The sequence below is a fragment of the Chiroxiphia lanceolata genome, chromosome 5 (assembly GCF_009829145.1).
Source record: "Chiroxiphia lanceolata isolate bChiLan1 chromosome 5, bChiLan1.pri, whole genome shotgun sequence".
Taxonomy (NCBI): Eukaryota; Metazoa; Chordata; class Aves; order Passeriformes; family Pipridae; genus Chiroxiphia; species Chiroxiphia lanceolata.
In genome coordinates, this window is record NC_045641.1 from 14,275,949 (window position 1) to 14,288,486 (window position 12,538).

Here is a 12,538-nt window from a genome sequence, read left to right on the forward strand (position 1 = left end):
TGTAGTTTTAGAGGATTTAGATACAGTTTTGGGTATTCACAAGTCCTTTGCTTAGGCAGGTCCACTGACCAGCTAGAGCTTTCTGCCAGCTTTTCTTCCTCAGAATGTGTGAGCAACTGTATGCTGCTTTTCTCTGTGCTGAGGGATAGAGCCTGCTCACACAGCCCAGAGTGGGGCTGTGATCGTGATCACTGCTGTGCAGCAGTGTGTTTTATAAGACAGTTTGTCTAACTGCTGATAGATACATGTCAACAGAAGGGTACGTAACTCTGAGAATTATTGCATTTAGTGTCTAGCATTGAAGCATTTGTCAACTCTAAGATTTATTTTTAGTTTCAGGCAGCTGTGGAAAGATTTGTTTACTCTTGTGCTGGATATTGTGTGGCAACCTTTGTACTTGGAATAGGTGACAGGCACAATGACAACATCATGATTACAGAAACAGGTGGGTTATTTTGTGAGAATTTCATAGAAGTATAGACTGTCTATACTTAACTAGATTTATTTTTCATTTTAATAAATAAGGCATTTAACAATGAATGAAGAGACACAATCCAGTTCTGTCAGTGTTGCTTACATGTTCAGGTCCTCCTGTGACATAGAAATGTATTGTCACCTCTGTTGGCCTTCATACAGGCTATAGAGATATTATCATTAATAATGCCATTATTTTTCAAGGAGCAGTTTGATACAAACTAAGTCATGAGGAATGTAAAACAATGGGTTTTAGTGTCTACATCTAAGATCTAAACACCAGAAAAACTTCATAAAGCAGACAGCTATTCACCTGCTGATGTGTGGATGTGGTTCTGACAGAATTCAGTGGAACTGTATGTCAGAATTCAGATGTTTTCACTTCTGAGGAACATAATTGCTTTATGTATTGTAAAAAAAGCCTAGGAAATAAGTGTACATGGAGTGTATTGGTTTTGCTACTAAAGTCTGGGGGAAAGTTGCAATCCTGAAGAAACCTACGATTTTTTTGTACTATAAACTTTGGGAATTGTTTCTGTAGCTGTACATTGTTTCATACTAATTTTACTTACCTATGAAGTCCCAGGAAGGACACCAGAACAAGCAGTACATATGGAGAAGTTTTTTTTGGTCTAAGGAATTCACTTTTAGTTTCATGATCCTCTTACTTCATAATTAGTCTTCAGGAAAATTAGGAAAATACTTTAGGGCTTAGTTAGAAGGCTGGATATGTAATATTCATCATATTATAGCTAAAATTTTACCAGTCGAAGGCTAGAGAGAAGTACCCTGAAGGCAGAAATTAGCTAATTGAAGACTACAGTAAAAAAGTTCAGCAGAAGTCCTTGAGGAAAAGACAACAAAGGAATGCTTTAATTTCAACATATATATAATATAATGCAGTGTTAGTTCCTATAGGCAGAACATGAGGCATAGGTCAACAGACAGGGAAGCAGAGAAGTGTTATTCTGCTGTGGTCAGGAGCAGGTTTGCCTTTGAGTCTTTTATGGGGGCTGTCTTAAGCCTGAGAAGCCAGAAGGATGTCAGTCTGAGAGGTCTGCAGGGAGTCAGATTTGGTAGGTTGGGGGAACTTGGAAGCTGGCTTAAAATAAGGGTATTCCACCTACAGATCACTCCTGAGTATCATCTTACATAATTCGATGTTTTATCTTTTTTTATACATGTGTCACTGTTACAAATCTGTGTTTTTAAGTAACCATATTCTTTTATCCTTAACCTGGCTGCCAGGGAAAATAATGAAGTAATCTGAAGAGTAGCAGCAAATTCCAGTCCTGTAGGTGTAGAGATCCTTAAAAAGGAAGTTTTTTATTGCTTTTGTGGGACCTGATACCCTGCTGCTCTCTCAAAGCTATCAAAAGGGTGACAATACAGAGTTACTCTGCACATACAGAGTGGTTTAGAAATTGCTAATGCAGGTCTGTGAGGAAGAAGCATGTTGTAGTCAATGACATATGCCAAGGAGATGGGTAGTACCAGAATCCCATGGGTATTTGAAACACAACCCTCAAGCCTCTTCCATGTAGTGATGCCCTGATTGTTATGGATCTGAGGCACAGGCTTTCCTTGGTTGATTTTTGAAAAGCTGTGAGTGTACGTTTAGAAAATACAACAGCTCTGCTGGGTTTTTAACAACTGCCAAAGATAAATAAAAAGTAATTTTACCAAAAGGACAGAATTATCTATTTCAAGAAAAAAAAAAGAGAGAAAATTGTCTTTTCTGCTGAACTAAAGAGTGATCATATATACCAAAAAAAGAGGGTTTGGAACTACTGTAAATACAAGTAAGTGTTCTTGGCAGTTTATTGTATTTCAGTGTGACTCTGACTACGTCTTCTCTTTATGAAGGTAACCTTTTCCATATTGATTTTGGCCATATTCTTGGGAATTATAAAAGCTTCCTTGGAATTAATAAGGAGAGAGTTCCTTTTGTGCTGACTCCAGATTTCCTGTATGTCATGGGGACTTCCGGAAAGAAGACAAGTCTCCATTTCCATAAATTTCAGGTAAAAGAATGACTATCTAGCTGCAAATCAATTAAGCAATGTTTTTTTTATCCTTTGAAATGAACATAGTGCCTTGGTTTTCAAAGGTCTAGGCTCCTTGGCATTATGTTAGTAAAATGTAATGAATCATAATACAATTCTGGGATATTTTAAGCCCAACTAAGAGCAAAAATTATTTGTAGGATTATGGGAAATAGAATTCAAATATCCACAAAGCCACATTGAAAAGCTTGTTAGCAGCAGACTAGATAAGCAGTACTTTCATTGTTTCTTATCTCGACTGAAAATACTTTGCAGAGGGCTTCAGTGCTTGTGAAATTAGAGGAAACTCATGGCACTAAGCAGAGCCTCTGTGTAGTGCAAGCAGGTGTGAGGCATTCCTCAGCTGGCTTTGCTAGTGATTCCCTACTGATTCTGCCCTCGAGTTTTAGTGGTCAGACTGCTGCATCTGAATAAAAATCTGTAGTGACTCTAAGCTATGTCAGATGCTGGTTTCGTGAAGTGGATGGATAGATTTTAACTCTGAAAGAAAAGAATGGTGTTAAAAATCTATTCAATTGCAGCTTCTATTTGAAACTGAGTACTTCCAAAACAGTTGTGATTATTCAAGCAACTGTAGGACCTGGGCAAAGAGGGAGCAAAGCAAAATGCTGTTCAGCGTGTTTAGTGAAGTGGTTGAGAGCATGGCTAGTCTGAAGTAAATGTTTGTCTGCGGTGTTATTCCTGTGGTCATCTTTAGAGGCTTCAAATAAGTGCCTGATTTAGAAAGCAGGTTCCTTACAATATCAAAAGAAAAGTCTCCTGCAGAGTGTGAGTCAAAGCAAAAGCCTAACTTTTATGTTCTGGATTTGCTGTGGGTGAACCAGTCCCAGTCAGGAGTCTGGTTTTCTAACCTGAGTACCTAATTAAGATTCTCACTGTTGGATGGTGACTATGTCCCTTTGAACATATACATGACTATATAGCAGATCTGGGTCCTACACACACACATCCTCTCCCTTGCAATTGTCTATGATGAACAATGTGAACTGTCCTAAGATAAGAACACCAGGTGGGTCCTCGCTGTAACTACTTTAGCGTTGTATCTCAGTAAGTGACTGGATCTCAGCACTTTTACTCACTCATACAAAAGTGAGTGTTCCCCATTTAGCAGCTGGACATACCCTGCAGGTGTCCCTGCCAGGGGTGGAAGCTGCCTGCAGCCTCAGGAGTCCAGTTTACCCAGTTGGCCCAGTTTTTATACCCTTTTGCAGGGCGATGTGTACCAAAATCAGAGGATGTGTACCAAAGTTGATCACAGTCATCATCGCTGCTCCCCCATCTCTGGAGTGCATTCATTATGTGAGCATCCAGACAGTTCCCCCTGCAATTCCCACCTGGTATTCTTATCTTAGGACAATTCCCACTTGGTATTCTTATCTTAGGACAAATCACATTGTCCACCAGAGACAGTCACAAGGGAGGGAGAGGGTGTGTATATGGGAGGGAAGGACCCACAAGAAGACCCAACTATCTTTTCATTGAAGTCACTGCCCACACTTCTGAAAATAACTGAAGAACCAAGTACAATATTTGAGTCTTCATTTTGCAAGGACTAGCTTTATCATAGTGCAAGTGTTTTGAAGGGGGCTTGTAGCTCAAAAGATTTAAGGATGGGAAGGGGATGCTGAGCCCGTGCTCTCAGAGAAGCCTGTGAGCTGTGCTGCCTACAGGAATGATGCTGTTGCTGCAGATGTAGCCATGTGCAAGTGAGGGGCTGAAACACCACTCTCAGGTGTGTTATTTCAAAGACCTCTTTTCTGGAAGCAGAAAATAGTTCAAGTGTGAAAGTGGACTTTCAAACAGAGTTGAAAGACCTGTTGATGTCTTCAATGAATTAAAGTTGTGTTCATATATGTGGATCATCTGGCTCTTTAGGGAATATCTGACCTTTACTTCAGCAGCCCAAATACCAAAAGCAATTGGAGGTGATTTTGGTCTCAACTTCTCTTCAGTGTGTCATGCCTCCATCACCCCGTCTTGGATTTGACTAAAGACACATTTTGTTACTCTGGTACTAATTCTAAAATTAATTTCTAATTTCATCCCACTATGCAGACATTTTAGGAATGCTGTGATATCGCCACTGTCATTTCTGTTAGTGTCATTAACCAGATAAAAGGGGATTAATGTGCCTTACCTTTGTGAACTGTGACCATGATATGTGACCTGGGCATTTTAAGGGAGATGATTTAGGCACGGGCAATAATAAACTCACCAATAAATATAAGTTCATGTATAGTTATGCTGCAATAGCTACTGTTTATAAACCACTATGGTAGTACATTAAAAGGCTTTTCCATCTCAAAGACCACTAAAAAGGAAGTTAAAATACTTTCATACAAGCAAAATAGTAACATAGAGCAAGATCTGCATCATGTATTTTGCTATAAAAAAGGTATGTGTTAATTACATGGCCAGAGTAAAAAAAATAAAATTATAGTTTCACTTTTCAACTAACTTGTTTCATTATATTTCCTAATGTTGAGGGATTCATTCAGCGTGCCTGCTGACTCATTCATGTATTAATGGAAAAGTCTCAGCATTTATCCTTCATTAATTTTTAAGAGCATCTCTCATTATTTTGTACTTCAACTACATTAAAAGAGGTTGTACTTCAGAAGAATCCTTTGTTTTTTAAAGGCTTTGGTGTTTTTAATAACTTAAAATATCTACTTTTTAAAAATTTTATTTCTCTGTTACTGATTAGACACAGACCATACAGATGTAGCCATAGCTCATACTACAGACGCCAGAGGAGGTTAAAATGACAATTAATTTTGTCTGGAATTCACTGCAGAAGAGTATAGTTTGTTATTAGTGAACTTCTGAGGCTGTCAATGGCCTGGCAACCTTTCTGGAACTAGCAATGAAGCTCCTTTCAATAGAAAGTTCTTAATCTAAATTTTGTTTCCGTTTTTGTTTGTGTCCATTGTGACGATTTAATGAAAATTAGAGGCCAGAGGTTATTAATGACATCACAGAAATGCTTAGTAGGAAGCACTATTTGATGGGGTTTTGTCCTCATTACAAACATATATTTAAGCATAACTTAATCTGAGAAGGTAAGTATTTTTCTCTTTTGTCTATGAATTTTTCAGCTGCCTTAGTACTGCCCAGATTTCTCTTGCTGTGTCGTATGTGGTGGCATTTCCTTTCCAACCTTTGGCTGAAACCCATCGACTCTCTTACTCCAATGAACACATAACTTTTTCACTTCTTGCTTTTAGAAACGCTTGAGAAAGCCTCATCTGAGATCTTCGTAGTCTTTTTTGTGCTTTGTCCACCTGTCTATTAATAATTTGCCTAAAATTATCTTTGCTAGTTTTTGTATTAAATTTTTTGCATTAAATAATGCATTTTTACTCATTATATTTAATTTACTGAATTATTTCATTACTCTGCTGACTTGGTAATACAGAGATCTGTATTTTTAGTACAAACTCTTCTATTTTTTTGCAAAATCTCATGTATTTGATTGTCAAACAAAGGTGATAGAAAACGGAAGGGTAGACAATTCATCATTGAAAAATACTTACTTGGAATATACTGTACAGGGAAGAGATGTAACAGAATTTGGACACTTTATATTACAAAAATGCCTGAATTTTAGGATAGTAGTATTTAGGACAGTTTCAAGCTCTCAGAATAATTATTCTTTATCGTTTATTGGACAATGGGATTTTGGTTTCTCCTCAGCTCCTCTCATCTTGCCTATGGCTTTAGATTAGTCAGCAGCTTTCTTCTTAATCCCAGGGTAAACATGCACATATCCTTGACACATACAGACTGTCTGTGTTATTTTTGGTTCTCTCTGCCTCTCTCAGAAGTGTAAAAACTCATTTTTTTGGAAGATCCTAATTCAAAACTACATTAAGTTCTTGTCTGAATAAATAAGTGTAACAGGCAGATGCAGATTTTTCAAATCTTTTGAGTTCCTAGAAGGACTGCCTTTGAGATGCAGTGATGCCAGGTTCTTCTTGACTGCATAATTGTTTTTCTGTCTTAGACACCCAGAGCAGTGAGATGCATCATCCATACAGAGATGTAAAACCTTCTTTGGTGTAACTATAAAGAGCTTTCATGTCTTTCAAAGGGAACAAAACACAGACTAACTCTTGTGACAGGATTTTCCTGTTTGAAGTTGATAATGCATAAGTAAAATTTCTTTTTCTTTTTTTTCTTATTTTTCCCCTGGTGTCATGGAGAGAAACTATTCCCTGTGATAAGATGATGGTGTTTTCTGTTGTAAATTGTACTTTGACCATTGCAATTTATCTTCTGCTTTGCTAGAACTAAATTAGCATTGGAGTTCATAAATATGATCTTATTTCAGGACAGAATTTTTTTGGAAACAGAGTGAAAAATTTAAGTTTCCAGGCAATAGGAAAGAAAAGAAATCGTACAGACAGTTCTTCAATACATCATCTTCCTTCCTTAATATCTTCCTGACCTGTCTGGTTGGGTGTCCTGGTGTTGCTCATGTGAACAGTGATAGATGTTAACATTATTTGTGCACATCTTCCTGTTTCAGAGGACGAAAAAACCCACACAGCTTGTTAAATAAAAAAAAAAAGCATTCTAGAGAGCTGATGGGATTTGATGGAAGCTTACATTAAAATATTTAGATTTCCTAAGAATTCTTCGATAAATTAATATACAGTTGTGGAAAGGTTAAATTGAATATTTAATTGGTTAAAAATTAGCATTGCTTCAGCTTTGGTTTTATTGATAACAACCTTCATGGAGATATTTTTCGTGTTTTTACATTACTGCATTGCAGGCCTAGTTTCTACTTGATTGATGATTGATGTCTTTTTTGCATTGTTCTTATTTCTAATAGTAAATGCGTAATAAATTTAATAAAAGAAATAATTTCAGCTTATATGTTAGTCACTTATCATTAAATATTATTTTAAAAAAGCACTGCATGTTTTTCCAAGCTGTAGATATTTCATTCTTCTAAAGGTTATGTTGTTAAGCATAGATTATTTATACATGGAAATGAAAATGCTATAAAAGAAGTCTGTGGAATCCAGTTTGACAGTACATAAAGATAGAAGTCCTACAGCAAGGCAGAGTGCCTGAAGACTAGAGCTGTCAGCTGGAAATATATCTTAGAACACCAGGCCTGAAAAATCTTCCTCATTAAATAAACCGTCACCACTGCGAAGTTAATAGACATCTACACAAAATGAAGAGCAGTCCCCTGCTTTACCAGTATCACTTTCCAGCCATGGTCTTTAAATGGGAACATCCCAATTGGAAAGGAAGACGATGACTTATTGCTGTCTCTTTTAACAGCCACAGGAGATTATATGGCAAGGAAATTAATTTGAGATCTTGGTGAAGCTGAGGTTTTTAGTGATCAGTGTATGGTTAGGAAGAGCTGTTGCTTTGTACACCGAAACAGCACTCGTTGCCCCAGCGTGGGGTGATGAATGAAGTCACACTGAACACCAGATGCAGAGGTGAGCAGGTCGTGTCTCTGCTCAGGTGAGTGACTCTGTTGGGTCTCCTCCCTCTGACATGAGTGACTGAACAGCATTGGTTAATGGGAGTCCTGTGAAATTCCTGCCCCATCCCTCTCCGCTCTTCTCATTAATTAACAAAAAACTCTTCTCTCTTGTAGGACATATGTGTGAAGGCTTACTTAGCTCTTCGACACCACACAAACCTGCTGATCATCCTGTTCTCCATGATGCTAATGACTGGAATGCCCCAATTAACCAGCAAAGAAGATATTGAATATATCAGGGATGCACTGACAGTAGGGAAAAGTGAAGAAGATGCCAAAAAGCATTTCCTTGATCAGATAGAGGTTTGCAGAGATAAGGGTTGGACTGTGCAATTTAACTGGTTTTTACATCTTGTGCTTGGAATCAAACAAGGAGTAGAAAAGCATTCTGCTTAATATTTTATGTAAATTAGCAGTGGGTGTGAATAAGAGGTTAGTGAATCTACATGTTATTTATGAATTCTGAATAAGTGAGCAATCAAAATAGCCTTTACTTTGCTGGCAGCTTAAATGGATCATCTAAAAAGGCAAGGACTTTGCTCTGCCACTCCAGAAGATCTTCCTGCAGTTAATTTTTTTTTTTAATTTTTAATGACACTTCAGGTTGCTGGATGGATTCTATTAACCAATTGCTTTGCTGATGTGGCCTGCATTTTCCATGTTTTCTTTAGTAATAATTTCAGATAAATATGAGGAGCTTGAGTAAGATGGTAACCTACAAATCCCCTGTGACGTTACCTTAATTGTTCATGACAGTCAAGTCCTTCAAAACCAGAAGAATTTGTTTATAATCTATGGTTATAGTAAAATCCCTGTAGGCAGCCCATGCCTGTCTCAGGATGATTTACACTCAAGTGTTCTTAACCAACATCCTTCTCTTGTCCCTTCCTCAACATTTGTCCTTTCTGGACTTTTAATATGTTGTCAATAGAAAAGAGCTTTGGTTCTACCACTGGAGGAAATTGCCTTACTGTTACTGTATCCTCCTGACACAGACAACTCAGCTTGACTGTCCTTCCTGCCAGGACAACTTCATAGTTACCTGGAAGCTCCTCAGGCTTGAACATGAAATTCTGAAGGTTTAATTTTGAAAGATTTTTTTATTGTACTTTTTAATGGTGAACATCCATATTATATTACAGATTCTATTCTTACTGTGAAGTTATTAAAATTTCACCTGTATAGTAAAAGCTTTGTAGGAAAAGCAGTGGTAATTCCTTATCCCTCAGAGAAAACTCCTTATGTAAGAGTAATTGACATTTGACCAAATATTTGAGAAACCCAAAGTTATTTATTCTTTGGCAATATATTTTCGGGATATACCTAGAAGGAATTAAATGTATTCTTTGAAATTGTGTATATTTTGTTATTTATTTTTAAATTCCTTAAGAGACTATACTACTGAAAAGCTATTTATGAAAGAAAAAAAATCCTTATCTTTAATTCCAATATTTAAACTTAAAAGAGGAGAAAATGGGCAGTGTTAAGTAGAATTTTAACTTTTCTGCTGTAGGATGCCTGCAAATCATCAAGTCTGCCTATGGTAGGAAAGGAAAAAAGTATAGCCTGAATTAGTCTTCAATTTGAATTATTATGGTATACTTCCTGCTAATTGATTTTTACCAAAGAAAGAAGATGGCTTACAATATTGCTTTTTTGCACTTGTGCCCATGTAATTTCTTTCTTTATTGTAGTGTTACATGGGCTTTACATTACATCTAAATGATTAACTGAATTTTTTAAATTCTGTTATCATTTGCTTTGATCATTTCTCAGAATAGTTATGATTTTAACTACTGTTACTACTGAGTGCATTCTTGAAGGATTTTTAATAAATGTACTGTAATTGGTGTCTCAGTTATGAGATGTAGCCAATCTATTTTTGAAATGTAGATGTTTAATTGGTTACTGTGCACAACTATTTTTGATGTATATGGTAGACTCTAGTTAAGGAAATCTATAAAGTTAAAATCTAGACTGTTTTGTTGTTCTGCTACATTATTATTCTGTGCAAGGCTTAAGACCATACTGAAATGTAAACTAAATGGTGAATATTGTCTGTAAAATGATATTTTTAGATTTGTATTTTATAGATCTGAAATAAATGGACATGTTCTATTCATTTGATTATTATTTATGAAAAAGCAGCTTAGCCCAAAATACATGTAAATATTTTTTAATCCAGTTTCTTAAAGACTATTTAATCTCAGTTAGAAATCATATTCAAAGTCCCACTCAGAGGAATTGATTTAGTTCCATATTAATAACTCTGTACGATGTCAGATATCTTAAATTTTAATAGTGTATAGTATTGGAATTGCAGTTATTGTAATTGTAAAATTTGAATAGAATGTTGCCACTTTCTAAGAGCACTTTATTAATTCCTGGTTTGTTCTATAAAGAAAGAAGATTTTAGTAAGTTCCTGGTTTCAAAAAGTAAGTAGATCTACTGCTAAATGTAACTCTAGCATGGGGAAATAAATGCTAATCACAACTTCAAGGGAAATGGCACTCTTGAAGCAGCCTGCATTTGCAGGAAAAAGTCTATGAGAGATCTGTACCCAGAGGAAAGCAGTTTAGTGCAGGACTAAACTTAGGCTGATGATTTTTATCAGCACTTTACAATGTGCTATATTGAATTGTATACAATGTTTGTTGCACACATCTGGAGCACCTCCATGCTGAGCTAATTTGCAGACTTCATTACTTTCCTTGCCCATGAAGCATATGGTTGGGCTGCCTGGGCAGTGCTAGGCTGCCTTGTGTCTTCTGAGTGCTGGATGTTTGCCAACGTGACTTCTGGAGCTGCCAAATCTCCTTTTTACCTACAGAGCAAGCCCTGGGCACCAGCCCTGTGCTTGTACACAGCTGCACATTCTACGGCTGGTTATCGGTTGGATTTCATGTCCCTCTGGAAAGCTCCACCCACAACTGACTTTGTTTCTGGCAAGCCCTGACACAAGGGAGAAACAGTGCAGAGATGTGGTTTGAGGAAGTGCAGCTTCCAGGTGGAGTGGAACTGCTTTTCAGGTGAGGAGGTGGGCATGAGTACACGTCTGCATGTCCCAGTGCAGAACGCGGCCGTCCCTGTCTGCAGTGGCAGCTACATACCCAAGGCCTGGAGAGCTGGAGCTTTAGCACAGACACCACTGCCAGAACAGGAGGCTGAACCAGAATTTCCTGAGTCTTCCAGTGCATAAACACACTGACCCTTCAGAATAGCTGGGTTTTAGGGGCTATAAATCAGGAAATGTAAATTAGTCACTAACCATGTTTTTCAGAGGCTCTAACTCAGCATGCAGAGAGGTTTCAATTGTTATCATTGTCTCCTGAGTCTTAAGATTATTTTTTGAAAATTGCTTTTAAGTGCTACTTTGTCTTTAAGATGTGTTATATTTGCTTGGTAGCCTAATTCACATTACTACTGCACCTAACAGTGGAAATTTGAATCTATTCTTGGAGTCAGTTCCTCAGACTTGGTTGTGACTTGACATATGCTTTGGCTCCAGCAAGGTCATCAAGGTGCTGGTTAGTGATGAGTGTGTCCCCAAGGCTCCATCCTAATTATATTCCAGGACAGGAAGAGAAGTTGAAATAGAGCTAAGATGTACAGCATGATTATATTTAGATCTCCATTGAAAACACTGTTTGCACTTGTTAGAGGTATTTAATCATCATTACCAGAGTATTTAGCCTCATTTAACATGTTTAACAGGGGTTTTTTTTCTAAAATGTGATCAATTCTACAGAAATACAGATATGAACAATTGGTTGAGAAAAATATCAGTGGAAATTACAACTCTTGTATTTTCCATTATAAACCTTTTTCCTGTCTACCAGCAGCATTCTGCAAATCCACATGAGTGCCAGGGATTATGTAGATTACATCTGTGCTGATGACTTTATAATGTAGTTTGTGTAAAGTAGTCTTGAAAATAAGAAATTATTAAAATTAAAATCTGGGATACCAAATAAGATTCATGCTGGAGAAGAGAAAGCAGAGAGAAAGAGAAACTGTTTGTCTGCAGTTACATGATTAATAACAAGGACTGACCAAAAATAAAAATGACATGGTTATACCCACGTGAGATTTGTACATACTTATGTCATTAGAGAAAAGGGGAATTGGTGACCCATTCTAGTCTGCTGATACAAGGAGACAGTCAGAAGGATATGTTTTTTCCTGGCTTTTTGAGCATCAGTAAGTCTCATACCCAGTAAGAGAGAGGCTGATGACCTGCCTGTTGATAATAAGCAAGTGGATACTTGACAGGAAAAACTTCTTCCTTCCTATCCTGGGAATGGGGGTTTGTTGTTTCAGAGGGTGCCCAGCAGCACTCGGTGTGGCAAGAGCCCTCCCCAGGCTGGGGAAGGCAGGGAGGCAGCGTTTAGAGAAAGATGCACCGTTTCTCAGGTGTTCTCCTGGGGACGCAAAAGAAGAGGCTGTCACTTTGGAAACAGCAGCAGCACTGCCAGGAACATG

General features: G+C 37.4%; 1 protein-coding gene across 4 annotated transcripts in view; it reads left to right on the plus strand.

Annotated features, from left to right (window-relative positions):
• Positions 1-10,177, plus strand: part of PIK3CG (phosphatidylinositol-4,5-bisphosphate 3-kinase catalytic subunit gamma) — a 33,897-nt gene extending 23,720 nt beyond the window's left edge. For all 4 annotated transcript variants that reach the window (XM_032688050.1, XM_032688051.1, XM_032688049.1 and 1 more), the window contains 3 exons: positions 334-445; positions 2,341-2,498; positions 8,170-10,177. In XM_032688050.1, the coding sequence (XP_032543941.1) occupies positions 334-445; positions 2,341-2,498; positions 8,170-8,451 (552 nt within the window). In that variant the 3' untranslated portion in view covers positions 8,452-10,177. The remainder of the gene's footprint in view (positions 1-333; positions 446-2,340; positions 2,499-8,169) is intronic.
• Positions 10,178-12,538: the final 2,361 nt, after the last annotated feature.